The 27,357-nt window shown below is 59.2% G+C and overlaps 1 protein-coding gene across 2 annotated transcripts; it reads left to right on the top strand.

The window, feature by feature from the left end:
- Positions 1–1,165: 1,165 nt before the first annotated feature.
- Positions 1,166–26,201, top strand: HNF1B (HNF1 homeobox B). 2 transcript variants are annotated; one of them, XM_052804841.1, is made up of 9 exons: positions 1,166–1,506; positions 6,608–6,807; positions 8,168–8,432; positions 8,949–9,190; positions 16,804–16,967; positions 20,001–20,133; positions 20,261–20,452; positions 21,200–21,318; positions 24,228–26,201. In XM_052804841.1, exons 1-9 carry the CDS (start codon positions 1,166–1,168, stop codon positions 24,246–24,248), a joined length of 1,677 nt encoding a protein of 558 aa, XP_052660801.1. In that variant the 3' UTR covers positions 24,249–26,201. The 2 variants fall into 2 exon arrangements, with proteins under 2 accessions (XP_052660801.1, XP_052660802.1); XM_052804842.1 differs by having other exon boundaries at positions 8,246–8,432.
- Positions 26,202–27,357: the final 1,156 nt, after the last annotated feature.

Genomic DNA, 27,357 nt, shown 5'->3' on the forward strand with positions numbered 1-27,357 from the left:
GCTTTTGAGATGGGCAGGCAGCTACAACTGGGTACCCTGTAAAAGTCCAAATCTGGACTGGAAATGCTGGGTTTAATGGTATTGTCCTTTGCCAGGGCTGACGTCTGGGTGCCAGCCAAAAGCAGCAGAGGACTGGGCTACCAAACTGAAAGCGCTTGGGAGGCTGGGGGGCTCATGACGGGAGATTTCAGACACCGGCCCTGCCTTCCCCCGCAGGGTCCCAGTCCCCTCTGCCTTGTGCTCTGGGTGTGGTGGTGCCTCTTGTATTCGTGCCTGCTTTGATTTAAGTGAATTCGTTGGGAATCTTTGGGACTCGGTGCGTTTACGGCGTTGGGAAAAGCAGGTTTTGTTCAGACCCCAGAGCCCCGCTTGGATCTCTTCTTCCGCTCGCTTCCAACCCCGTTCCCTGCTCCCACCCCTGAGGGCTGCCAAGGTTCAACGGGGGCTTCGTGTCCCCTTTGCCGACTTGCCGACAGTCCTTCCACGCCGCGCGCAGCTAAGTTGCGGCGAGCCCGTCCCCAAAGCTGCCCCACAGCGGGGGCCGAGACCCTCGCTGTGGGCGCTCTCCCGGGGGCCTGGGGCCTCGCAGCCTGTACCCGCTCCGTGCCGGGGCTCGGGCAGCGGGACCCCGCTCGGTGGGGGATGCGAAAACTCCCCCGCGAGGAGTTTTCTCACCTTGGCCCCCTTCCAGCGAGGGGCACGGTCCCCGAGGGAGCTAAACCCACCACGGGGGGGTGGGCAGAGGGGCACCCGTGGCCGGCCCGGGGCTGTCGGGGGGACGCAGGACTGGGGGACGCCCGCGGCACTGGAGGGGAGAGCGCGTCCCCAGCCCGGGACCGAGGGTCCCCCCGACGGCAGCCGGGTCTCCGGCTCTCGGTACCGCCGTCCCGTCCCGTCCCGTCCCGTCCCTCCGGGGCGTCCCGGCGACCGCGGGCAAAGTCCGCCCTTCGCTGGGCCGGGCCGGGGGCGCGGAGACCCGGGCGGCGGCCGGAGGAGAGGCCTACGCCGGTGCTGATTTGCATAAGGTGTATATTGCCTAATGATGGCGGTCATGGCTCGGTAAAGGGCGGCCCGCAGCAGCCCGCCGGCCGGGGCGGAGCGGAGCGGCAGGGCGGGCGGGAGGCGCGGGGCGAGCGGCGGGGCTCTCCGCCGGCCCCCCGGGAGGATGGTGTCCCAGCTGAGCGCCCTGCAACGGGAGCTCCTGGGCGCTTTGCTCAGCTCCGGAGCTACTAAAGAAGGGTTGATCCGCGCCTTGGAGGACATGGTGCCCGCCGCCGGTTTCGGCGTCAAGTTGGAGAGCCTGCCGCTCTCCCCCGGGGGACCGCCGCCCGACGGCAAGGCCGCCTTCCCGGCGTTGGCCAACGGGCACGGGAAGGGCAAGCTCTCCGGCGACGAGGGCTCGGAGGACGGCGACGATTTCGACACGCCGCTGATCCTCCGCGAGCTGCAGGCGCTCAACACGGAGGAGGCCATGGAGCAGCGGGCCGAGGTGGACAGGATGATCAGGTACCGGCACGGGGACCGGGACCGCGATGGGGACGGGGCGCAGCCCCCGCAAGCGCGCCGAGGTCCGGCCGCAGGCGCTCGGCCCGACGGCCCCGGCTCCGAGCCGCCCTGCCCGGTGTGTCCCACCCGGCGGCGGGTCCCGGTGCTCCCTGCCTGCCCCGTGGTTAGCGCCGGCGGCGGGGACCGGGACCGGGAGCGGGGCCCGCCGGCCGCGTCCTCCCGCCCCGTCGGGTGCTGCCAGCCCGCCCGCCGCGGCGGGGCCGGGGGTGCCGGGGAGGCTCGGAGCGGCCGCCGGCTCCCTCCCTCCGCGCCGGGAGATAAAACATAAACTGCAACACGTGGAGCCCGGGGTGTTATTAATTTATTTCTATAAATCATCAACAGAAAGATACACAAAGGGCCGCGATTAGGGCGAGCGGAGCGGCGGGTTATTCATTGCCGAGGTTGTAAAGCGGCCGGCGAGGGGGGGGGGGGGGAAGGAGGAAACCCCCGACGGCGGCGGGCTGGATGCGGCTCCGGGCCGAGCCGAGCCGATCCCGGCCGTGCCGCCCTGCCGGGAGCGGGGCCGCCGTCGGGGCGCGGCGGAGCAGCCCCGGGCTCGGCGGGGACCGCCTGCCCCGGGCCCGTCGGGGCGCCGGGGGGGGGACGGACATGGGGTCCCCTCCGTAGCCCGGGGCAGGGGCAGCCGCCGCTTCTCCCGCAGCCCGGGGCGACGGTGGTTCCCCCGACAGCGCAACCGGGTGGGGAACCCCGCGGGAACATCTCTGCGGGCAGCGGGGGCACCTCTGTGCCCCCCCCAGCCCGCTTTGCGCTGCAGTTTTTGTACCCGTCTCGGTGACCCAGCGGCACGCTGAGTGCGGCACTGATCCTGCCTGCTGGGCTCAGCCCCTCCGTGCGTGCCCGTACCCTCTCTGCCAACCCGCAGAACCCGGGGTCAGCCCCAGCTCTTGCCCCCTAACAGCCCCGGTGCCTTGGCAGCTGCGTGCCAGGGCCCGGCTGGGGATGGGAACGCCGCCACGGTCGGTACGGTGTGCGCAGCGCTCGGCTCCAGGTCTGCCCCGGGTACCGGCAGGGCAGACGGTGCCTTTTGGGGATGGGGCTGGGCAGCGGCACCCACGCCTGCCAAGGGGCTCGGCTGGGACACCTTGGGTGCTGAAGAGGCTCCGGGCGAGGGAGAAATCACGGCAGGCCTTTTCCGCTGGGTTCCTGCCCCTCCTGCAAAGCACCGTGCCCTGCACCTCTGGGTGCTCCTGCCTGTCCCCAGTCCCCCCCTCTTGCTGGCTGCATCTGTCCCCGGGGGTGCCCGGGGTGGCGGTGGGGGTGCAGAGAAGGCTCAGCCCCAGGATCGCCACGCTCCCACAGGTGTTTCTGTGCAAAGTTTGCCTTTGGTGCAAACAAGAGCAGGCACATGTCCCTGAGGAGCCTTTGCAAAGGGCTCGTGTTTGCTCTAAGAGAGGCCTTTGTACTTGGAGAGGGAGCCGGGCAGGGGAGTCGGGAACCATTTATTGCAGCCACGTACGGGGGCTAAACCCCCCTCTGCTCCCGGCTCCCCCGGCATCAGCGCCCTGACCCCAGGGCCAGCTCGGGCTATTCCCTCATCCCTGTGGGTGCTCAGCCCCACGGCTCTTTTTGGGACTGCGGTGCAGGCTTGGCTGCCCGCCCACAGCGTGGGTGCGAGTTGCCCATCGTGGTGCCGCGGTCCACGGCACGGTTCACCCCGAGCGGCTCGTGGTACCCAAAAGGGCTTCAGCCGATGCGGGTGGGAGAGGGGCGAGTGCCGCACCGCGGGCAGGCTGGCCCCGACGCTGGCACGGTGTTTTCTCGCAGAGCCTGGCCGGAGGGGTGCCGGCGGCACGCAGAGCCCGGCTCCGGGGCGAGACGCCCTGCGACTCCCTCCCTGCCCCGTCCCACCCGCCGGGGCTCGCCCAGACCCCGCTCCGGCAAATAATATGTCCCAGGGAGCACCCAGATCCCATGGGCCTGGGGACCGCGGGAAAGCCACCCGGCCGGAGATGCCCCAAAGCCGCTCCGAAAGGTGTGGGGAGCAGCGGGCGCAGCACACCTCCCCATGCAGATTCCCTGTGTGCACAGGGAGATGCAGATGAGACAGATCATTTCTGTAGGGAGCCGGGTTTATAATCCATCTGTATAAATTCTTGGCATATTTCTCCGAGGATGTGGAGTGTATTTACCTGTTTTCAAGGCTGACAAAGTGGGTGAGTGGGTCAGGGAATCCCTGGGGAGAGGGACAGGCTTTGCCCCCCACCTGCGCGTGAGGCTGGGGTGGGAAATGGCTCTTTCTCGGTCAGCATTGGCGGCCGGGCTTCATCGGGGTTAATTTTGTGCAAGAAAAAACCACCTTTCCTTGATTTCGGTGGAGAAGGACCGTGGAGCCAGGGCTATAAACTGGTTTTCCAGTATTACAAAGCACTCCTGGGTTGGGTTGGGTGTGTTGTTTTTTTTCTTGTAAAGCCCCGGTGAAGATTGGACAATTAATGTTTTTTTTCATTTTGGTGACAGAACCAAAAAAAAGAGCTTGTGTTGAATCAAAAGGTTTTCCTCTGTGGCTTTTTAGGTTAACCAAAAAAGAAAAAAAAAAAAAAAAAGGCCAAACACTCAAAGGTTTCATTTTGGGTCAAGTTGAAACAAAATGTTTGGGTTTGGCTGCAGGTTGTTTAACCCTTTTGAATACGGTCAAGTTGATTTGTAAAGAAATATCACTGCTCAGAAATTAAGAGCCAAGTAATTGTTTTGAAAGTGTAAGTGTGAAACATGCTGGAAATATCAAAATGAAGCCTTTCTTAAAATAATAAAATGGAGGGAAACTCAGCGACTTTTTTCCTAATTCTCACGTATTTTTTCCAGCCAAAATGCTGCCAAATTTTATTTAAATTCAGAAATCACGTTTGTAACCCCCCGAGTCACTTGTTTGACATTATAAAAGTGTGCTCTGTTGCACTGGCTTGCGATTTAACTCTGGGAAAACTATGCCCTTGGCTCAGTTGTGAACCAAACTGCTATTAGAAATGATAATGAGCTCTGTTCCATTAACTTATTATTAATCAGTAATTAGTAGGATCAGTTAGGTGATATGAACCGCTCGTGACAAAAGTCCGCCTGAGCCCCTCGGCTTGCGCACGGCGAGAGGCACGGCGGCCGGCGGGCTTTGCCCCGCTTCGCCGGGAAGGAGCGTGCGGAGGAGAGCTGCGGTGGAAGGACGTTTTCTTCACATCCTTCTCGTCGGTTCCCACCTTCTCCTGGGGCAGCGCGAAGACCCGAGAACCCCGAAACCCCGTGTGCCGCGGCCATCCCCGCCGGCTCCTGGTGCCGACCGGCAAAGAAGTGCCCCCGCCTGCTGTCGGCACCCACGTTTGCTGCGGGGGCTGCTGAGCCCGTGGCCGTGAGTTTTGGGGACAGGAGACGGCTTTTCTGCTTGCGTCGTGCTTAACCCAGTCTGGGGTCCGGGCTGTTGGGAAAACCGGAGTCAGCGTGTCCGTGTGCCCGTGCATACGTACAGCTCCGCAGGTCCGCAGCGCCACGCGCCCATCGCCGGATAGAGGACGCCTTATATACGGTGGGCTTCCCCTGCCCGGAGGATGCAGGATTGGGCACAGGGACAGTGTCCTTAGGAAGGCTCCGTGCCCTCCTTCCCGGGGTCTGACAAAGCCCCCGCCGCCGTCAGCGGGCTGGCCCTGGTCGGGTGCTTTTGCTTTGGATCCAACCAGCTTTGTTTTCACGCTGCATTCAGGACAAAAAGTAAGAAATCTACTTGTTGGGTTTTTTTTTTTTCTCCCCTTGACAAGTTGAAGGATCCAAAATAAGTAATGAATTGGGAAAGCAGTCGGACGGTTATTCCAAGCGCAGCGTTAGAGTATCGCATTATTTGAGTGCATGACTGTGACCAGGTTCAGGCTCCACACTGATTTTTCAGCGTTAAAGCACTTCCTTTTCGTCCAGCGTCCTCCCATAGTGCAGAATAAGCCCAGGAGTCTTGAATACAGCAAAAGCGTGTTGGCCTGTTCCTCTGCCGTTGCAGTTTGCTTTTGTTAGAGCTGAAGAACGCAGACAGCATTTTGATTTTTGGCTGCAACTTTATTTGTTCCCTAGATTGGTGTCAGCTACCCCAAGGACACCAAAGTAATGCAGATTTAGGAAACAGTTATTTTACACCTAGATCCTGCAGGAGCCAAATTCAAGTGTTTAAAAATATTCAAGAATGACTTAAAATTATGGGGGGGTTGGTTTTGGTTTTCCGTTCAGAAACTTGCCTGGGTTTGACCTTCGCTTCTCAGCCTTCTGCGTATGGCCTGCGTGTGCACTGTTGTGGGAGCTTGGAAATAGGTTCTCTTTTAAAATAATATTGTGATTTTTAGATAATTATCCCTGCGGGAATGGAAGGGAGAAGATGAAGCAGCAAGCGCGGTGGGTGGGGTTCGGGAGCCATGTGGGGGTCCCCGCCAGCCAGCAGCAAGCCCGGGGGCACGGGGCGCAGTGCGGGTACCGCGCCTGGGAGCAGGGGCAGGAAAAGCATCCTCGGCACCTCCAAATGAGAGTTTTCTCTTTCTTCAGAGAAATATCCATAGGGGCTTCCCGTATCCATACGTCCGTTTGTGTATCCCATTGTGTGTGTGCGTGTCTTCAAAGGGAGAAATTGCAGTGAATATAATGGCAGCAGTTAATGGATGGGCCGTGTTTAGAATAGAATAGAATAGAATAGAATAGAATAGAATAGAATAGAATGAATGTCTCCTTGAAGGATCTGGAGGTGCTTCACCAGCATTAATGAGACCTCGATGTGTCCCGTCAGGACACCGGCATCCTCTTTACTTCTCCCTGCCTGGGCGAACAGCCTGGTGGGCATCCCGGGGTGGCCGTGGCACCCCGTGAGCCCCCATCCTGCCAAACCCTTGCATTCCAGGGGGAGGACGGGGCTGTTTTGGGGGGCCAGGATGGCAGTCGGGGAAAGATGTATGCTCAAGGGATCTTGTGCCCTGGTTTCAGAATAATAATAATAATGGGTTTCCATCGTGGCAAGAAGCAAATAGTGGGGTGCTTTTCCCATGCCAGGAGTGATTAACCCTTCGTTTCCCCTCCCCTCCAGCGAGGACCCGTGGCGGGCGGCAAAGATGATCAAGGGGTACATGCAGCAGCACAACATCCCGCAGCGGGAGGTGGTGGACGTCACCGGCCTCAACCAGTCGCACCTCTCCCAGCACCTCAACAAGGGCACCCCCATGAAGACGCAGAAGAGAGCCGCCCTCTACACGTGGTACGTCCGCAAGCAGCGGGAGATCCTCCGGCGTAAGTACCCGTGCCAGCGCTCGCCCTTCGGGGCTGAGCAGGGTTGGGGCTGGGGTGAGTGCCGTGGGGGAGAGGGGGTCCCCGCATCCCCGTCCTGCCTGCGGGTACCCGGGACGTCCGGAGGAGGACGAGGAGCAGCCCCCTGCCCTCTTCCCTCGCAGAGTCCCCCGGACCCAGACTGCCCAGCATCTTCCTCGAAACAGTTTTACAAGTAAAATGAATTTAAGGCACGGGAAAACTGAGTGAGAGCCCCTCTTGGTCACAGGAACACTGTGCGAGTCCCCCCAGGCTCATCTACGCAGCCAAGTTTCTGTATGTTTATATTCATTAGAGCTGGGAAAGCAATTAATGATTACACACAATTAGATGCCTTTCCCACCTCTGCCCCCTTTTCCTCTCTGTTTCTCAAGACTGCTTGTTTTCTGCAACTACTTGCAAAAAAAGTAAAGAGAGAGAAAAGAAAAAAAATCTGCAAGTTGCTCCTACTTGTAGCATGGTCTCGGGGCAGTCTGTGCTATTTAAAAATGCAGGTGATTTTGACCAAGTACACAGACTATTGCTTTTGTGCACCTCTCCCACCGATTCGGCCAAGCTGCAGGTTGGGGCGCTGGCACCCCCCCTTAAAAGGGCTCTGCCTCCCTCCTCCAAAAGGATGCAATATCTAGTGGATGGGAAGTGCAGAAGAGGGTTTAGCACCAAATACCATTGCTTTGAAAACACGCCTCGAGACGTTAGAGCAAACAGAGCCTGCTCCAGCCTTGCCCTGCGTTTCCCCCTTGTCGCAGGGGGAAAAGCCATTATAAAAAGAGGGAGAATTCTCCCGCAAAACTGAGAATAATAAAACCCTCCCATTAATCTCCCTTTACTGCCGTGGTGACAAGCGCCGGGTCCGAGGCGGGACGCCGGGGAAGGTCACCTCTGGTGCCTGCCTGTCCCGGGCACGGGGCCGGCGTCCCACTGCGCTGGGACGGGAGCGGGAGCCGGAGGGGAGCTCTGGGCGAGCAGAGAGAGGCAACCTTGCGCGGGGCTTTGCAGTCCTCCTGCCTGGCTCCCGGCTTGCAAAAATCCTCCCGAAACAAGCGCACGCTGGCAGAGACCCTGCCCGTGAATATGCATGCCCTGCACATGCGTCCCCATGAAACACCGTTCCCGAGGGATGGCAATAACTCCCCCGCCGCCAAGGCTGGCCCCTTCCCTGGGGTGGGTGGCGGGGAGCACCCGGCTTGCTCCAAAGCGTGCTGGGGCCGTGGGTTTGGGGTGCTGCGGGAGGGGACGCGGTGGGGGGGGGCCACCTCCGCGCGGGACGGTGACTCCGAGCGGCGGCTATAGGCCAGCTCACGTCTGCTCCTTTCTCTTTCAGAATTCAACCAGACAGTCCAGGGTTGTGGAAATATGACAGACAAAAGCAGTCAGGATCAGCTGCTGTTTCTCTTTCCAGAGTTCAATCAGCAGAACCAGGGGGCTGCCCAGCTCGACGACGCCTGCTCCGAAACCCCCAGCAAGAAGATGCGTCGCAATCGGTTCAAGTGGGGGCCGGCCTCCCAGCAAATCTTGTACCAAGCCTACGACCGCCAAAAGAACCCCAGCAAGGAGGAGCGTGAGGCTCTGGTGGAGGAGTGCAACAGGTAAAGGCTGTCCCGTGCCGCCCGCCGCCTCCTCGCCCGCCCAGCCTTTCTTCCAAAAACTGCGTGCGATGCTGGGCTCCCGACCCGCAGCCCTGGCTGCCGGCTCTTGGCAAGGCTTTGCTGAGCTGCCTGGCCTCTTCTTGCCTTGTTTTCCCTATCTGGATGTCATCCAGGGCTGGGCGAGCTCCACGCTGGGGCGGGGATGCCGCAGGGATGTTGCAGGGATGCCGCAGGGATGTTGCAGGGATGCCGCAGGGATGTTGCAAGGATGCCACAGGGATGCTGTGGGGATGCTACAGGGATGACACAGGGATGCTGCAGCATTACAGCAATATTGGAGGGAGGGGGGATGGCTTTTACAGCATAGATGTAGTTGGAAAGAGCAGGCGGGCTTTTAGGAAGGGCTTAAACGTCCCCAAATTCACCTGTCCTCCCAAGTTCGCCTGCCCGGCGGCGCTGGCAGAGGCCCCCCCCCCAGCAGCACCCTTGTTCCAACGTGTCCCCTTGCACGCACAGGGCCGAGTGTCTGCAGCGAGGGGTGTCTCCCTCCAAGGCGCACGGGCTCGGCTCCAACCTGGTGACGGAGGTCCGCGTCTACAACTGGTTTGCCAACCGGCGGAAGGAGGAGGCTTTCCGCCAGAAGCTGGCCATGGACGCCTACAGCTCGGGCCAGCCCCCGCACAGCATGAACCTGCTGCTGTCCCACGGTTCCCCTCACCACAACCAGCCCAGCGCCTCGCCTCCCAGCAAAATGCCGGGTAAGCCCCTCGCCGAGGATGCTCGGGCAGCGGCGTCGGAGCGGTTGCAGCGCTGGCTCCCGTTTCTGCCGGAGAAAGGGGTGCCGAGCCCTGGGGGCCATGCCTGGGAAGCCTCGGGGGGGGGGGAAAGATGGTCAGCCTGGTCCCTGCCGCAGCATCGAGGTGGGATGGTGGTGGGGAGAAGAGCAAGCGCTGTCGCTGCGGTGTTAAGGCCTGGCGAGCCACACGGCAGGGGCTGGGTTTCCGTCCTGCTGAGGATAAATTGGCGTTTGCTTGGTTGGTTTAATTCACCGGAGTCCCCGTGTGGGCTGGGCTGGGCAGGGGAAGGCTGTGCCCGCCCTGCTCCGCGCCTGACGTATCAATGCTGGGGGCCTTGAGATGCAGCCCGCTGGTTTCGGGGGGGGTGTGGATGCACAGGCGATGCTGCAAAACCCGTAGGAAGACGTGGCAGCGTGTCCTGGAGCTGACCCAGGCTGGGTGCACGGTGCTGCACCGTCCCCGCGCTGGAGCAGAAGGAGGTGGCTGAAGAAAGCTGCTTGCGGGGTGCAGGGCTCACCCCAACCTCCACCTTTTCACGCCGCGGTCCGGCCCCGTCGTGCATAGCGGGGAGCCGGCTGGGGAGAGCAGACCCGCCGAAAATTCCCGGCGGATTTAAGCGGGAGATAACGCCGCCGGGGAGGGGGCTGCGTGCCCAGGGAGGCTTAATCGGGGCGGGTGGGGGTGGCGTGGCGTGGGGCGAGAGGCATTGTTGGGAGAACAATCCCCATTGTCCCCTTACCTGCCCTCTGCAGCCAACGCGCCGGCCCCCGGCAGGCAAGAGCGGGCGCTCGGCGGCGGGGGGTCAGCGCGGGGGCTGCGTCCCAACCGCCCCACGTTCCCCCCTTGGCCACGGCACCGACACCGGCACAGCCCGGCCGGGGAGGCTAAAACCAGCCGCCTCTTCGAAATGACCCTGCCTGGCTCGTTACACACACCCAGCTGGTTACAAAGGCAAATTAAAAGAAACCCGTGTGGCGGAGAGTCCCTGCGGGAAGGGCAAGGTGCCTGGGGAAAGGAGGCTGAGAGCCGGGGATGGTGCCAGTCCATGGCTGGACACCGGTCCTTGGGCGTTAGCAAGCGAGGGCAGCCCCCAAATTGGTACCCGGGGGATGCAGCACCCAGGGGGGGTGTTCGCAGCATCCGACCCAGCTCCCAGCCGTGGGAGGGACAGGCAGCATCCGACCCAGCTCTCGGGTACCGCTCTCCCCGTAGGGCTGGCCGGCGGTGACCAAAATGTGACCCTGCCCCAGGAATGCCCCGCACAATGGCGGGGACAGGGAGGACGTTTGCCCTCCTGTCACCGGCTGATTGCTTACAAGGTGCCCTACAAGCACATTGTCAGCAAAATCAGCTGTTTTCAGTGTCGGCCGGCGGGCTTTACAATACCCCACCAGCATGCAGCCCCGCGTTGTCATGGCGTTGTCCTCCCCGTGCATGCTTAATTGACAATTAAGCCGGGGCTTTGAACGAACCCCGCTGCCTTTGATGTGCCCCAGTCCTGCCAGCGCGCATGCAGGCACCCCACGAGAGCCTTTGTTTTCTTCTATTAGGGGATGGCAATTACTGTAACCGAGGGCATTTATCTTGGGGCTGGAGGGCCGTTAAGCCCCAACCTTTATTTTCCCGTCGGAGCAGTGGCCAGCAGGAGCCGGCCGCGGCTATAGGGCCGATGACAGCCCATTCGGAGGGGCTTTTGAGCAGGGCAGGAGTGATGGCCGCGGCGAAGGGCCCCTCCGGAGGGGTCAGGAGGGCTCGGCCGCGGGAATTTGTTGGCGGCCGGCGGTCGTATCCATCGGCCTTGCCGAGGAGACGGTCACGGCGAGGACCGCCGTGAGGTTTTGAGGCTGGTTTGGGGCCGATGGGCAAGGATGCGGAGCTCGGCCACGATTGCTTCGGGGTCGCTTGGACCAAAGCCGGGTCCGGCAGGCTTGCGGCTCCCAAAAACGTCGCTGGGTCCCTCGCTGCTTAAACCTCTTCCAAGAGATGCTTGGGGACCCGCTGCCTCAGCGGGGTGCGGGGCAGCGCTGGCGGGGCCGGCCCCGCTGCCTGGCTGACCCCATCTGGGGTTGGCCATGCTGGGATTTGAACTGCCCTTGCACCGCGGTGGCGGCGGCTGGAGCGCTCAATGCCTTAACAGCTTAATGACGGCGCTGGGATGCTGCCCGCATCCCACCCCTGCGCGGCCCCGTCCCCCCCCGTGACATCCCCCGGCAGGAAACGATGGGGCTGGCGGCGTGGGGCAGCTGCAAAATCCCTCCCGTGCCCGCAGACAAAGAGGGACCGCCTGCTCCTCGGGACGTCAATGGGGTCTTGCGAAAGGGCGTAATGACGGCCGGGCAGGGATAAGAGCTGTAAAAGTCAAACATCCTCCCGGCCTCCTCTTGGGGACCCATCTGTCAAGCCTAAAGCTGTAGTTTTTAACTATTTGGAGGTAAATACTTAAAGCCTATCTATCTCAGAGGCTTCTCTCAGACTCTGGACTTTTCCCTTCCTATGGGGTATTATCAGCGATCTCGGTTCCCTGTTTGATTTGAAGGTCACTCGGGGCTTTATCTCGGTGCCATGCCGTAGACTCTGGCTTATGCCATTTTTATCTTCAAGAGCCCTGAAGACAATCAGCGCATTGATGAGATTAGGTGACGCACCGCCCCGCTCGCCAGCCGCCCCCCGCCTCCCACCCCGCATACAAAGGGCCGGCCGGCGTCCGTCGGACCCTGCAAAGCCCCGTCCCAGTGGCTGGGGGTCACAGCATCGCCTCCAGCCCGTCCCGGGGGGGTCCTGCACCGAAAGGTGGTTGAGGCATCCATCCGTCTGTCCAGCAGTAGCTACGCTGCGGTATCGGAGTATCGGAGCGATATCAGAGCAATCATGTATATACACACGCACAGATATATGTATATATGAAAGTACATTATTTATATATATTCTTAGCTATCTCTATAGATGCAGATAACAAACATAAAAATAACCCAGTACAACCCGTGAGATTCTTCCTAAACCCAAAGGGCAGTTTAAGTGTTTTAACTTTTTCTTAAAGAAGAGCCCGTCAATAAACCCTCCGTCCAGAGGTTCTTCAATTTATATCTGGATCCTACACGTTGTTCCTTGGGGTATGTGCTGATTCTGAGCGAGGACCCGGTGCCAGCGGTTGTAATATTTTACTGTTGGGCGCATTGTGGGGCTCGGTGGGTACAGTGCGCTGTTAGGAGCTTTTCCCGGTTTTATGGGGGGTAATTAGAACTTTATGACAGCAGCGAAATGGGAGGGTCCAGTCCCCATAAACAGGTTTATAATGGATATAAACTATGCACCTCGGTAACTTAGCAAGATTAACACTTTAGGGACAATTTGAGTGGCAGCCCAAAAATCAGAGCTGCCCACGGCGCTGCCTGGACCCGTCTTTGGGAGGGTGAAACGGTCCCATCACCGCCCCGGCTGCTTCCATGATGTCAATAGGTGCAGCATCGCCGAGTCCAGCGCGACCCCAAAAATGACACTTTGCCTTTCTCGCCCCGCTGCCGGGCTCCCGGTCCACGCCGGCGGTTGCATCGCCGTGGGTCGGGCAGAGCCGGGGCTGAATCCCTGCCGCCGCCTGAGTCATCGGTGACCAAGCGCATAGCGTGGCCGGGTCCGTTTCGGGGTTGGGCATTGCCGGCGATTTGCAGGATGTTTGCGAAGCTCCAGGCAAAACCGCAGCCTGGTGCTGGGCGAGCGGCGGGCGCTGCTGCCGGAGGAGGTCAGGATGTGCCATGTGGTGGCGGTGCGGGAAATACATTTAAAAGTACAGTGGTTTTTTTTTTTTTAAAAAGTGCAATTTAATCATAACAATATGACTTAAAGCAGGGGAGAACCAAGCTGCTTCACTAGACTCAAGGCTGAGGTGTACCTAGAAAATGACACAAGCCTGCGATGAAAATAGCAAAGATGCGGATTGCTGCCCTAAACCCCTCCGTTGCTCTCCCCAGCCCAAAAGCCAGGTCGGGGGAATGGGTCTGGCACCCCTGAGAAGCCGGGGGGGGGGGGGCTGGCTGGCTGCGGAAAGCCGGGGGTGCACAGGACCCTCCATGCCCTAGGGGCTGTGGGGTCTGGGGGCCGTCACGCTGCCCGTCCCCATCGGCTGAAACACAGGGTTAAGGCTCTGGGAGCCGGACCCCGCGGCTTGTCTGGAAACATGGGAAAGCAGTAAAACATTTCACGGGCAGTGCAGCTCAGGGGCCACACAATAGCCGGGTCCCATAAACAGACTTTTATATTATGGCTGTAGCTCCAGTTAAAAAAAAAAAAAAAAAAAAAAGAGCCTTAACGAGGGCAGACTCCACGGCCAGGTCCCTTCCCGGTGATCCCTATCCAGGCTCTGCTCTTGGGCGGCTGCGGGGAGAGGCCGAGGAGGAATAAATCTCTTTGCACGGGGGCTGCTTCCAGCTGCGGCGGCGCGGAGCGACGGGAGAGCAGTGGCATCAGGCTTCAATGGCCGTCTGAGCCCCTGCTCGTAAGCCCTGGACCACAGACCCCCCGGCTCACTCCGGGAGGAAACCTTCATATCCCGGCGTAAACCGCCGGAGCCGTCCCCGTGCATTCACGCTGGCTGGCGGGGTCCCGTGGGGGGGTCCCACGGCGGGGGTCAGTGGTTGTGCTGCCGGGGGACGGCTGGCTGCTGGGGCTTGGCGCTCCCTGCGATGGCAGATCCCGGCGAGGGTTTGCCGGGGAGCCGGGAAAGCCGGGGCACGGGTTACCTGCCCTGTCCTGGCGTTGTGCCGAACAGGGTCCTGCTGCTGTAAGAGATAAAGCCCAAAAGCAGGAAAAGGGGGGCCGGCGAGGTGGCTGGGGAGGAGTAACGTGCGCTTGGGGACAGCCTGGAAGTGGCTATTGCCCAGGGAGATGCTTTAGGCTAGGCTGGGCTGGAGCTCGCCGTGTTCGCTGGGAAGGGGGAGCTCGGAGGAGAGGTACCCGCCATCATCGTGGAGCTCTGTTTGTTATAGCAGTGGCGACAGCAACAGCAATAATGCCTTGTGCTGGTTTCCCAATGTTAATTATCTAATCTGCCCAAATCCGACCCAACCCTGAGGGCATACAAATAACAATAATACCCGTCCCATTCTCGGAATGGGAAAAACCCAAGGCAGGATAGTTGGTGGCTTCCTAAAGGTCTGCAAGGTAGCCGTGGCAGAAGACTTTTACCCTGCCCAGCGAGCGGTTTCTGGGCAGACCCAGGTGCCCACAGGCTTTGGGGACGCAGGACCCCCCCCTGCCAGCGCAGCCTCTGCAGAGCGGGGTCCTCGGTGGGGCCGGACAGTGGCACCGCTGCCGCCATCCCCGGAGCCCGACCTCGCGCTCCTTGGGAGAGTTAATCTTCATCAAGACTCAGAGTTTTCAGTGGTTTTATCTAGAGACCCAAAATCTCGGTCACCAGACTATCTGAAAATCTCAGCGTTGGTTATTGTTTCTCAAACAATAGTCTTGTCCTTAGGATTGCAAGGAAAAGCTTGAAAATCAGCTTTTAACATCTCGTGTGTTTTTAAAGACAAATTCATAATTCTGAGCGTCTTGTCTCATATGTTACAAGCATCCTCAGCTGGGTAAAGCCTGATTTTGGGGATTAAAATGTTGGGGTTTTTTTTTTTGGTACTGAAAGCCTCACCGAACCCAAAAGAGATTGAAGATTGAGCAGAAACTCTGACTTTCTTTCCAATAGGAGCCGCCTGTGCTCCTCGTCTATCTTTAAGATCACGCTTAGAAGAAAGGGCTTTATTTTATCTCCCCTCCCATTGTTTAACCAGCGCTGCAGGATCTCAGACCGGCAGCGGCTGAAGCACACTCTGCACGAGGCCGGGACCGCAGGGAAGAATGTGTGTGACAGTGCCCTGGTTGAGTAATGTTTACCCTGTTCATGGCAGGGACGTCCACTCGGACCGGCAAATATCCACCTGCCAGAGGACATTCTTTTATTATCAGGGATAAAAGGGGTTTGCTGGGAAATGATCAGGAACCAGACATCGTGGGGAGATTCCTATCTGTGGGATGTGTTTAACCAGCTGATGGGGAAAATTCGGAGGTAATTGAAGAGGGACTTTGCCGTGGTTTTGGTGGAGGGCGCAAGTAGCCGTCTGCGCTTTGGCAGATGCTTTTGGAGCTCGTGGAGATCTCCCAGACTCTAGTTATCATTTCTTTCCTTTTCCCTGATTCAGAGATTTTTAGAGTAGCCCTTAGAGCATCCTTCGCTGAGCCAGCCTGCATCAGCTCTTCCCCTTGGGCACCTGGGGGAAGGAGATCCCGAAATCCCAGGAGGAAGATCCTTTACCTGGGTGGGTTTTGTAGCTGGGGGTGTCCGTGCTGTGTCAGGACAGCCCAGAAGCCGCTGGTAACCTCTTCAGGCTGAACCTCTCCGGCTGGTGGTCATTTTGGGGGGCCATCCCCAACACCCCTGTGCAGTGGCCGGGGGTCACGGGCAGACGATGCTCTTGGTGGTCTCGGTTGGGAGGGTGGCCTTCGCCACTGTGGTTTTCTTTCCCAGGAGAGCTGTGGGCTGTCCGTCCGACCGTCCCCCGCTTCGATCCCAGGGCAGTTTGGTGAACCTGGCCGGGAGCACGGTGCCGGACTCCTCGTAATAAATGGCTTTTCACCATAGTCGTCAAGGCAGCCTCGTAAAAGACGCTTTTGTTTCCCGTGGGTTTTCCTCAGTTAATTATTTGTGATCTGTAGATGCCTTTCCATGACACATGGCTGATCATATGGTTATCAGTGCAGGGTGTTTTAGCCAAATTAAATATATTTATATAGAAGATCGTGCTGGAGCCAGATTTCCCTCCTCGGCGGTGGTGGGCTGCGGTCCGACTTGGAGGTTTGTGTGTGTCTGGTCCCTCGGTCTTCCTGCGCTAATCTGTTAATCATACACTTGTTGAGAGGAAGCCGAGAGGGAAATCGGATGCAGAAGGGCCTGAGAAAAAAGTGAGAGCCATTGCTGTTCAGAGCTGGGCAGCGTTGGGCTGGCCGGGGGCTGCGAGGAGCTGGGTGAGCCTCGCAGAGGGAAGAGCTGGAGGATGCAGAGTTGCTCCCCGGGGGCTCAGGACCCTCAGGCCGGTGTCCGAGGGCCACGGGGACATGGCAGGAATTTGCACGATGGGTGCAAACTGTGCAAATTAAAGCAGAAGGGATGCAGATGGGTGTCCAGGCTGTTGGCCCGGGTTGGGCTCCCTTGGGAGCAGCTCTTTCTGCCCCACGGCATTGGGGCCCACGGGCAGCGTGGGGGCTGCAGCCCCAGTGGGTGCTCAGCATCCCTCACCGTAAACTTCTTGCTATAATTTCAGCAGACGGGCTTGGGGAGAAGCTGGGAAGCGGCACTGGAGGAAGGGAAATATCGTTCGGTGCTGTCCCTCCCGTTTATCGTTCGAGGGTGTCGTTTAGGAGCTCGCACGTCTGTTTGCATCCTTGTGCCGCGCACGCCGAGGGAGCCGGCGAGGGGTGGGGGGGGTGGGGGGTTCCCCTTTGCAGGACCACTTTCAGAGGGGGTTGGCACGGCCGGGGCACTCTCTCTGGGGTGCCCGTGGGTGATGCCAACGCCTGGCGGTGTTTTGCAGGGGTTCGGTACAGCCAGACGGCAAGCGGAGAAGCGGCATCCTCCGGGACCATCAGCCACCACGGCAGCGGTGCCATGGTCACCAGCAGCCAGGCGGTCCTGCAGCAGGTCTCCCCGGCCAGCTTGGACCCGGGCCACGGTTTGCTCTCGCCCGACGGTAAAATGGTGAGTACACCTGGCCTATTGTGGCGGCGGCACTGATAAGATAAGAGGGTCCAAGCGGGCAAAACAAACACGCTTTCCCCCGGGGTTTCACACGCGCCCCGCGCCGAACAATGGGGCATTGTGGGGCCGGGGCCGCGGCGCGGGCGGGCGACCGTCCCCGTCCCCCGCCTCAAAGGCGGCGTTTCGGCCCCCGCGCTCCCCGGCGGGCAACGGCGTGTTTTCCGAGCGCGGCCCATAAACCTGACGGAGCCCCGCTCTGGTTTTTATCGATTGCGTGCCTCGCCGATTGAACGCGCGCTGGGCGGATCGCTGTTTGTTTTCTCCTGCCGATGGCACGGGTATCGATAAAACGCTCATTTGTTGTTTTTACCCTAAGCCCTCCCAAGTTTGGGGAGTTGCTGGGGAAGCGCTTTCCTTGTGAGCAGGGACCTCCTTGTCCCAAGGCATCACCCAGGGCATCTAACCCACTAGTGCCAGCTCCGGCCCCGGCGTTCCTGCCTCTCCCCGTCCCTTTCCCCGCTCGCCGGGGGCTCTGCTGCCAGGGCTTTGCTGGGCAGAGCTGCGAACGCCAGCGGTGGCAGGCAGCGGAGACGGGGCATCGGCATCCCCGCCGGGTGCCCGATGACTTCCCCGTGCCGGGTGCCGCGCGTCCGCTGCGAAAAGGGGGTTGCGAATGCAGGGCTGGGCTGGGTTTCCGATGCCCGAGCGCTTGGGCTGCTCCTTTCCGTGGGCGCCTGGCTGGTGCGAAGCCCTTTGGAGGAGGGCACGAAGGAGCGGGGCGAGGAGGGGGTGGCAGGGGGACGGGGCAAAGATGGGATAGCAGAGCACAGCCCTTCCCCGGAGCAGGCTGGCGGAGGTTTGCGTGCGGCCGCCGCTCTTCCGGGAGGAGGTTTTTTTTCTTGATGAAAGCGAAAGTCAAACATGGCACTGGGCGGCGGGGCCAAGCCCGCTCGTCCCCGGTTTTCACTTCCATTTTCGGAGGGTTGGCCCTCCTGGGCCGTCGCGTCGGTCTCCTCGCAAAGCTGGGTGGCTGCAGAGGGGCTCGGCATCCCCTCCCTCAGCTATGGCACCGTTTAATTTCGCCTTTCCTTCTGCTGCTGTCTGGCTCTGGTTTGTGAGGGTCTCCCTGCAGCCCCTCGGGCTCGGACGCTGACCCTGCAAAACCAAGCATCCCCTGCCAAGCAGGGGGGATATTGCAGAGCAAAACCCCGACCCTCCCAGCACGTTCCCTCCGCCCTGAACTCGCCCGTATCTCCCCAGGGGTGTGTTGAGCCTTGTAACCCTGAGCCTCAAAGTCATAAAATGAGTCAGGAATAAAGGCAGCAGCAACAGCAAGCACCGAGCGCCCGGGGCGGGGGTCCGCCAGGACGAAGCGATGCAGAGCTCGGTGGCGAAGGCTGCCAGCAACCCCCCCGCCAGCTCCTTTTGCAGGGGCCGTGTCTGAGGGGTGGGTTTGCCGGAGCGCAGGAAAGGACCCTCGGATGGGGCAGAGGGAGCTCGCAGCGGCCGGGCAGCACGGGAGAAAGCCGAAATGCAGCAGATTAGGCTGGGAAAAGCGACCTGTTGAAACGCAGTAGGCAGAGGCGTGCGGCAGCAAAAGCCCTGCTGAATTATCCCTGCCGCACGGGCGTTGCACAGCGCCGACTGGGACCACTTCGGCCCTCAGCAGCGTGTGGCTCTGCCAGCTTATCTCTGATCTTTAAGCAGGGCTAGCTAGTGCTTGCAAGTGATTTAATAAAAATATGCTGTAGGCTGTGGTTTCTAGTAAGTAAACATGTGCCTTTAATACCCCACATGAAACTAAAAGCTGCCAAGGAAGTTGCTGCATCCGAAGGCAATCGATTTTTTTCAGGGCGGAGTGTTACTGAGGCTGCAGAAAGCTTTGGTGGTTCACTCTGTCGTGCTCCGGTGTTGCCCTTAGCCATGGTAGTGCCAGCAGGTATCCCCCGAGGGCCCGGTGTCTGGAGGGTCTTTTCCAGTCGTGCAGTCTCCAGAGGATTTCTTTTGGGTGCAGGGCTTTGGGGCTAAGCCCCCCCGTGAAACAAGCCTGGGCTGCAGGCGAGCGGCGTGCACTTGCCGTGAGCTGTTTGACTTGTGCACCCAAGTGTGGCGTAACCTGGCCTTGAAGAGACTTTGAAAGTGGAAAATACCGGATCAGGAAATATGAGTCACTCCCAGGCTTTGGAATTTATTGATGGATTTGTTTCAGTTGCAGCGGGGCTATCTCCAACTCACATGTGCAAAATAAACAAGGTGCTCGGACTTGCGTCCAGAAATATCACACGAAAAGCCGCAAGGATGGCTCTGAATCGGGATCGGGGTTGTTCAGTGCAAGAGGTCTAATTGGAGGGATTAGGAGAATGTGCAGCAATTAAAGAAATCGGGCAGTTAGCCCCCTGTTTGTCCTGGGGACCAGCTCCAGTCCTCTTGGCACACGCCAAGTGCCTTTGTGTGTCTGATCCCTAAACGCTGACCTGAAATCCTGGGAGCTGGCTCTGGCTGAGCGCACCCAGCTCACCTCACCAGTATCCTGCCCGTCTGCAAAAGCGGTGACTGAGATCATCACCGTGAGGCCCAGAAAGACTGCTTTCTGTCTCTTTTTTTTACTTCCCGAGTTTGTATTTCCCACTTCCTTCTACAACCGCGGCGGTTAGAAGTTAATGAGTGTTGAGAGTCCTCAGCCGTCCCCGACAGCAGGAACTTGGACTTGGGGGACGAAACGGCAAAGGCTCGGGATGTGCCGTGTCCTGGCACTGTGCTCCGGTGGAGCTGGGAGCCAGTGCCAGCAAGGTCCTTCACCGCTGCTGCTTCGCTATTCATTAACGCGATGTTTGGGCATCCCACCTGGGGTCCGCGGCCCCGGGGCGATGGGAGCTGCGTGCGCCGAACCGAAGGTGCCCCGGCGAGGAGGGGGCTTTGCTGATACCCCCCCAATCTCCCGGCTGAAGCGGGTGGGCGTCAGGGGAGGGGGCCGGGGGCAGCCCCCCTTGGCTGTGCCACTGACGGTGGTCGTCCCGCCTTGCTCCTTGGCAGATCTCTGTTTCGGGGGGCGGGCTGCCCCCGGTGAGCACCCTGACCAACATCCACAGCTTGTCGCACCACAACCCGCAGCAGTCCCAGAACCTCATCATGACGCCGCTCTCGGGAGTCATGGCCATCGCACAGAGTAAGCGCGCGCCCCGAGCTCGCCTCCGCGCCCCGCGTGGACCCCCCGCTCCTGCGACGGGGAGGGGGATGCCCTGCCCGCTCGTGCCAGCGCTGACGTCCCTGTTCTGCTCTCTCCCTCCTCCCAGGTCTGAACACCTCGCAGGCGCAGAGCGTACCCGTTATCAACAGCGTTGCCGGCAGCTTGGCAGCCCTACAGCCGGTCCAGTTCTCCCAGCAGCTCCACAGCCCGCACCAGCAGCCGCTGATGCAGCAGTCACCCAGCCATATGACGCAGCAGCCTTTTATGGCTACCGTGACTCAGCTGCAGAACTCACACAGTAAGGGTCCGGGTTGTAGCTGCGAAGGGAAGGGCCCAGAAAATGACTTCAGGTGGAAAATAAGCTTTTGCTCTCTCCCTGCTCTCCCCTGCCCAAGCTTGCGCCCTTGGCTGCCACCTTTCTCCTGCGGGTACCAGCCGGCGCGGCGATGCGAGCGGGATGCACGGCGCTGCGGGGTGGCCGCATCCCGCCCCATCCTATCCTTCTCCGTGCCGTCCGCCGTGCTGCATCTCCCGTACAGCTCTGCTGCTGCCCCGCGGGTGGGATGCAGCACCCCCCTCCAGCATTTTGTACAAACTTTATTTTTCCTTCCATGTTCTTATTGCTAAAACACCTGCTTTACCAAAGGAGGTGTCCGAACCTTTCGCGCTCCCTGCAAAGCAAACGCTTCCCCGCTGTGCCCTGAAGGGATCTGGCTTTGCCCCCCCCCCCGGCTCATCCATCCTCCTGGCCCCAGCCCTGCTCCAGCACCCGTCTCTGCTACAGAGGGGTTGCAGAGCTCCGGCGTCTGAGCCCTTCAGTCCCCACTGATTTCCCTGGGTGAGCTGGGAGCTGAGAAAGTGGTGCTTAGAGGCAGGCGGTGGTTTCTTTCCGTGGCTTGTTTTATCTCTTTGACGTCTCCGCGACGCTCGTTCCTGCGCAGCACCCCTGCGACCTGCCGTAAGGCAGCGCTCGGCCGCTCTGCCCCGGCGCGAGGGCTCTGGGTGGCTTTTCGGTGACGGCTGCTTGTCTCCCTCCTCTCCGCAGTGTATGCGCACAAACAGGAGCCTCCCCAGTATTCCCACACCTCCCGCTTCCCCTCGGCGATGGTGGTGACGGATACCAGCAGCATCAGCACGCTGACCAATATGTCTTCCAGTAAGCAGGTAATGGCCGAGGGTGCGCTGGGGTGGGTGTGCGGGGATGGAGCGGGGCTGTTTCTCCACTGGAGACGGGGCCGGAGGAGGGTTTTGCAGAGACCCTGCATCCACATGGGCAGCGGAGGATGAGCCTCAGGGCACCGAGAACCCCATCCCAGCCCCTTCACGGGCTCCGAAAATCCCGCTTGCAGATGGCAAGCGTGATGGGGATTTGGGCGATGGTCTGACTGTGCTGGATGAAGACTTGTCTAACGCCTGGTGGTACTGTCGGGGCTGTGCTCATCCCTGGGACAACTCCATCAGCGTGGGAACATCCTACTGGGGTACAAATTGGGCTGAGAAGGTTGAGACCAAGCGGGCTCTGCTGCCTTTGTGTCCAGGTTGTATCGACCCCGGTTGGAGTCGAGCGGAGGAGCCGGGCTCCGATGCACCCCGACTTCCCCCAGCCAGTAAATCTTTATCATCTGCCCAGTGCCGGCGCAGGTGTAAGGCAGGACTTATCCTGGTTCAAATCAGGTGTGCGAGGCCTTACTCAGACAATAGTCCTTTTCTAAAAGCCAGCTCTGGGGACTGTGGGAAATATGTGGCCCTTATTGATTGCTAGATAAATAAGAGAGCCTTGAACTTGCATTCAGATAAACTTTCTTACCAAGGTTTGACAGGGGAGAGGAAAAAAATGTCTGCAATGACCACAGAGTAAATACGGCATGGGATTGCTGGGAGACCCCCCCTGTGGATGCCCGGCGGGGGTCGAAGGAAGGGTCTGGGGCTGCAAAGAGGAGAAGTCAGGAGAGGGGCTGCCCCGGGGGGGTTTGGGGTGCCCGGGAAGGGGTGATGAACGCCATCGCCCCCGGCTCGGGTCGGGCTCCCGCGCTTTGTAGTGCTCGGGGTGACCATTTATCTGCGCCCGCTCATCTCGGTCCGGGAGGCGGTCAGGCACGGCCGCGTTCCTCGGGAGCACCATTTCCTCCGCACGGCTTTATCGGCCCATCTGGTGTGCGCTCAGCCCGAACTCCCCCTGATTAATTGTGCTCTCCCACCACGGGCTGCCTTTGATGCCGGGCTGGCCGAAAGGAGCCCTGGGCACGCAGGAAATATCCCTGGCAAAGAGATAGCGCCCGGCCATCCCCGCTGCCCGGCCGGGCGCTGCGATCAGCCTACCTTGACGCAGCGCTGCCCGGGGTGACGGGGGCTCCCTCGGTTTTCTCCCTCCATCACGCTTTTGCGCTTTAATTAAAGCAGGAGGAGGCCTCGCGGCTCAGGAGTTGGGGACACCCGCTGCGGCGGATGGGTGCAAAATGCCAAAGGGGCACGCACCCACCTTGTTAGCCTCCCCGCCGTACATGATAAACAAGCACGGGCTGGTCTTGCAAGCACCAGGAGCAGAATCTGGCCCCTGGCCCCTGACACAGGGCCAGAGTGGGCGCTGGGGTCCTGTGTCCCCCACCCAGTGCAGCATCTCAGCCCCTGGACCCTCTTTTCCCACTAACCATTCGACGTTCAAGCTAAAGCTGGAAAAATTTATCTTGGAACATTGATTTTTTTTTTCTCAGTGGTCACCTGTTTCGTTAGCAAGGGGTGAATGAAGTGCTACAGAGGCAGCACGGGGGGGGCCGTAAATGCTGCTGACCCCCCAAATGGCTCAAACGCCTAAATATTTTTGGTGATTTGGGTTTCTGTCACTGACTGGGGCTAACAGGGGCCATCCCTTGGCTCCTCCATGCTTTGCCTTGGCATGAGGCTGGCACTGCTGGGCACAAGGATGCCCGGCAGCGATGGGCTCCTCCGAGGTGGCCAAAAAGGGCAGGAGGGTCACTGGGATCCCCAGGGGAGTTGCAGTTTTTGAAGCAAAGTTTGCTGGGCGAGGGCTGGGTGCTGCTGGTGGGAGTGCACGGCTGAAGCCACGGGGAGCACAGCCCACATGAAACCCTAAATCTGGGGGTGGGGACGCACCCTGCTGCTCCCTGAGCAACCCCGTCTTTGCAAGAGGAGAGGCATTCCCATGCAAAACAAAGCCTCCGTCATTCCTCGGCGGCTCTTCTGCACCCCGCAGCCCCCATGCCAGGTCCTGCAAATCCGCTCAGTGGCGAAGCCCGGCGGCTCCCGGTCCTGCCGGTGGGACGGAGGCTGGAGGGATGGAGGCTGGTCCCCCCCACCGGCTCTCCCCTCGCAGCCCAATGCTGCGGATCGCTTATCAGATGTTGTTATTTAGACCTGGAAGGGGCAAATACCTCCCGGTTCCTTTGACAACGCTTGAGGCCGAGCCACCATTTTTATTACGTTAGCAAACACCTGATAGCCACGGCCTGTCCCTAATGACATGTCACGGGAGGCTCCTGGCGTCTCCTTATCTCCACGTTACGATGTTTGCTGTGCGCTCCAGCCCACAAGGTCACCCGCGGCTCCCGGCCCCCCACCCCACCGGTGACTGGGGGGACCCCGGGTGGGGGTCCCACCCCGAGGGATGGAGAAGGGACCGCTGCGGTGGGATGGATGCGGTGGTGGGGGCTGCTCAGCTCCTTCCCCGGAGGTGACAGCAACGCTGGGGGACAGGGATAAGCGCGGCCCCCGGCCCCGCTCCCACCGGAGCGCAAGCTCCTGCGCTCAGCCTCACGCCTGGCTGCTCTTGGCAGCACTGCCAGCCTGGGCACAAACAGGCCCTTTTTTATTATTATTATTATTATTTTTGGGTGGGGGTGGCAATATCTGGCTCGGAAAGTATTTTCCCACTGCCTCCCCCTCGGCGGTGCTGGGGAGGGCTTGGGGCCAAGCAGGGCTTGTGCGGCACCACCGAGGTCCCGGGGTGGTACAGGAGGTGATGCCTCCAAATACTTTGCGATCCCACCAGAGAGTCCCCCGCAGCGCTGCCTTCACCTCCTGCCTGCCGGTCACTGTGCTGCTCTCTCCCTCCCCAGTGTCCCCTGCAAGCCTGGTGATGCTCCACACCTCGCTGCTTTTGCACATAGCAACGGGATCTTATTTTCCACAACATCCCGCCGGTGATCCGCACGCCGAGCCCGGGGAGTCACCAGAGTGAAGCCCAGTGCCGCAGCGAGGAACCCATCAACCCGAAACAGAGCCGGAGGCTCGAGACTCCCCGTCGCCCTTCCGCGCCCCGCCGGGGACGAGCCCGGGTTCGTGGGGTGCCCACCCGGGACCGTGCCTCTCCTTCCCTCCACGCAGTATTTCCAAGACGTGTCTTGGGGATTTTTTTCTCAAGTATTTGCCTTCCAAGAGGCCGTTGGCTCTCCTGAAGAACGGGGAACAAGCTGTACTAGGAACTGGCAGAAGGGGAAGATGGATAATATTTAAGTTATACTCCTCCACCCGACGGACTGAGAGGGACTTGGGTCTGTTACTTGGCGTTTGGAAGGAGGAATCGCATGTGCTGTTGAACTGAGCCAATTAAACTGTAAATATAGGTGCAGTCTCATCCTCACCCTTCCCCACTCTTATACATAGAGATTTATATAAAATAAGTAAATTTTGTTCAATGGATGTAAACTACTGTAATTAAGTGCAATTCCCCCATCTGTATATATTGTTCCCAAGTCTTCTCTCTCTCCCTTTTTTTTTTTTCTTTTTTTTTTTTTTTTGGTAAAGGTCAGAGTTGAGGATGGTTTTGGTTTTGTATTTCTCTTCTTCCTTTAAATGAGTTAATTCAAAGACCTGGGCCTAGGCAAGGATGCCGGTCAGGCAGCACCCGTCTCTGCGCTGCGGGAGGACAGGCACACGCGTGTCCTCTGCACGGTGATGTCCCATGTGAAGGAAGGGCACGGGGCAAGTCAAGCAGAGCCCTGGCAGGACCTGGACAGTCTGCGTGGGGACAACTGCCGCTACGGAGATGTCAAGGGACTCTTCTGCTTTTGGGGACTCTGAGGTGGACTGGGGTGGGGTGGGGAAGTGCTCAGCAGCCCGGTCAACACATCCAGACCGCTGGGAAGCGTTCGGTATCGGCAGTTTTCAGGTGAGCCTGTAGCATTTGCTGCTACAGAGGTGAATGAGGCTGCAAGAAATTCTGTTGGGATCTTCCTCAAATGGGGTTCAGAGGCTGTCTCCCTTTTCTCCCCTCCTTGGGGCACGGGAGGGACCGAGTGCCCAGTTACTGCCTTGCTCCTGCCCAGTAAACGGCCAGTACCCGTGGCTTATTTTCCACCATTAGGAGGTTGATGATGAGCCTTGTTGGCTCCACCTTTATCAATAAACACGGTGTTCTCGTCCTCGTAGTGTCACCTCCAAGCTGCAGCTGGACGGACGGGTGCTGGGCTGCGATGTGAACGCACCAGTCCACAGTCCCCGCCGGCTGCCTGCCTTGTCTCGCCTGGCAGCGGCTCTTGGAAGGAAAGCTTTGCGGAGAGATCTCCAGCTTGTGAATGAGCCCACCGCTGCGGTGAGGGGACGTCCCAGCTGGGCACCCGCTGAGGACACCGGGCTCCACACCCTCTAGAGCCCCGAAGGGGTTTAGGTGCCCGAGTCCTACCTCCCAAAGCTGCAGAAGCTGTAAAAGGCATCGTCTCCCCTCCTGTGAGACACAAGCTCCTCCATACCTGCTCCCCTTTGTAAATGGATCTAATGCTCCCCAGTTTTGCAAAATTTCTTGAACTTTGCAGCATGTGCCGACTGCTGAGTGATTTAGAGAGGTGGAGAGCAGTAGAGGTGCCCGTGGACAGATGACCACTGCTAAAAAGAAGAACACCAGATGCTTTCTTTGGGGCAAGAAAGGCTCTTTTGCTCTGTGTTTGTACAATGTCTAGCGCAGTGGGACCCTAACCCTTGCTGGAACAGATAGGAGTTGCCCTACGGTGAATAAGTCATCGCAAATTGGAGATCAATATTCAGAATGACATTTAATTTAATGTATACCATAATTAAATACCATTTCTTCTGAATCATTGCTGCGTGTGGCCTGTAAATTCCGCAGTCATCTTCTGCTGTGGTTTGGCAGACGTCGGTCCGGCAGGGACGCAGGCTGGTGGCAGTGACTTGTCCCTCCTGCTGTCCCTTGCAGTGCTGATCTAAGTTTCTACCTGCCTGAACGTGGTGAGTCAAGTGTTTCTTATGAAGCCCCAAGTATCAGCCAAAACCAGCAAGAGGCTCCAGGAGGTCCGGAGACCTGTGTCCTCACCCTCCTAATGATGCACTAATGATATTGCCCTTAGTCCAGCAGAGTTTATTCCTCATCCTCCGCTGACTTTAGCAGCCAGGTGTTAAGCAAACCAATTAGGAGCCGACTGCCAGACAAAGCCAAACCCCATCCGTTTTGGATACTGAGCCCGTGGGTCAGTAAAGCACGAGGGGGAGGCGGGAGGGTGTGTTGCGGTCGCTGTAAAGCTTTTGAAGATCTTTGATGGTGAAGAGCTAACATAGCTGAGTGACTCGGAGCACATCAGTAGGAAAGGGTGGCCCTTCTGAAGATGCAGTGCAAGGCTGTGGTTTTAATCACCTTCAAAAATGCCTGGTTTTGGTTTGGCACCCATTTTTTTTTCATAAGTTAAGCATGGCCTGCTGCAGGAAAGGCTTTCAGAGCAGCAGCCTGAGCAGGGCATCCTGATAAAAACCTTCCCACAGAGTTTCTTTGTTTCTGTGAATTTTAGCTACTCCAGACAAAAACTGGAAGTGCAAAGCTGGAAAAGGATGGGAGGCATGAAGACTGCTTGGTCCCTTTCGTGCGGACTTGGAAGTGATGCACTCTTTTAGCAGAAGTTGGAGAGAAAAGATGCAGGTTTTATTCCAAGACCCCCCGTTTGCACCTTCCTGCTCAGCAAGTCCTTTTCAACACACCTGAATGCCAGGCTGAGCCCTTTTCAAATTCTGCTCCTAACTATTGCATTCCCACCAGTCAGGGTGGAAATGACTTGGATTCTTCTACTTATGCCAATTATGTTTTGCTCTGTGAGTGGCTTGTGAAGCTAAGTGGGCTAAGCTTTCCCCAGCTGATGCATATCCAGCATCAGGTTGAACTGGTCCTGCAGTGGAATGGGCAATCCAGTGGGAAGCAGGGGGGAGAAAGAGGCACTAGATAACCTGCCATAGCTGAGCTGATGC

This window comes from Harpia harpyja, chromosome 12 (assembly GCF_026419915.1).
Source record: "Harpia harpyja isolate bHarHar1 chromosome 12, bHarHar1 primary haplotype, whole genome shotgun sequence".
Classification (NCBI taxonomy): Eukaryota; Metazoa; Chordata; class Aves; order Accipitriformes; family Accipitridae; genus Harpia; species Harpia harpyja.

Coding starts and splice junctions, on each gene's coding strand:
- HNF1B (XM_052804841.1), top strand. CDS start 1,166: ATGGTGTCCCAGCTGAGCGCCCTGCAACGGGAGCTCCTGGGCGCTTTG. Junction 8,433..8,948: donor CTGGTGGAGGAGTGCAACAG/GTAAAGGCTGTC, acceptor TTGCACGCACAG/GGCCGAGTGTCTGCAGCGAG. Junction 16,968..20,000: donor TCTCGCCCGACGGTAAAATG/GTGAGTACACCT, acceptor GCTCCTTGGCAG/ATCTCTGTTTCGGGGGGCGG.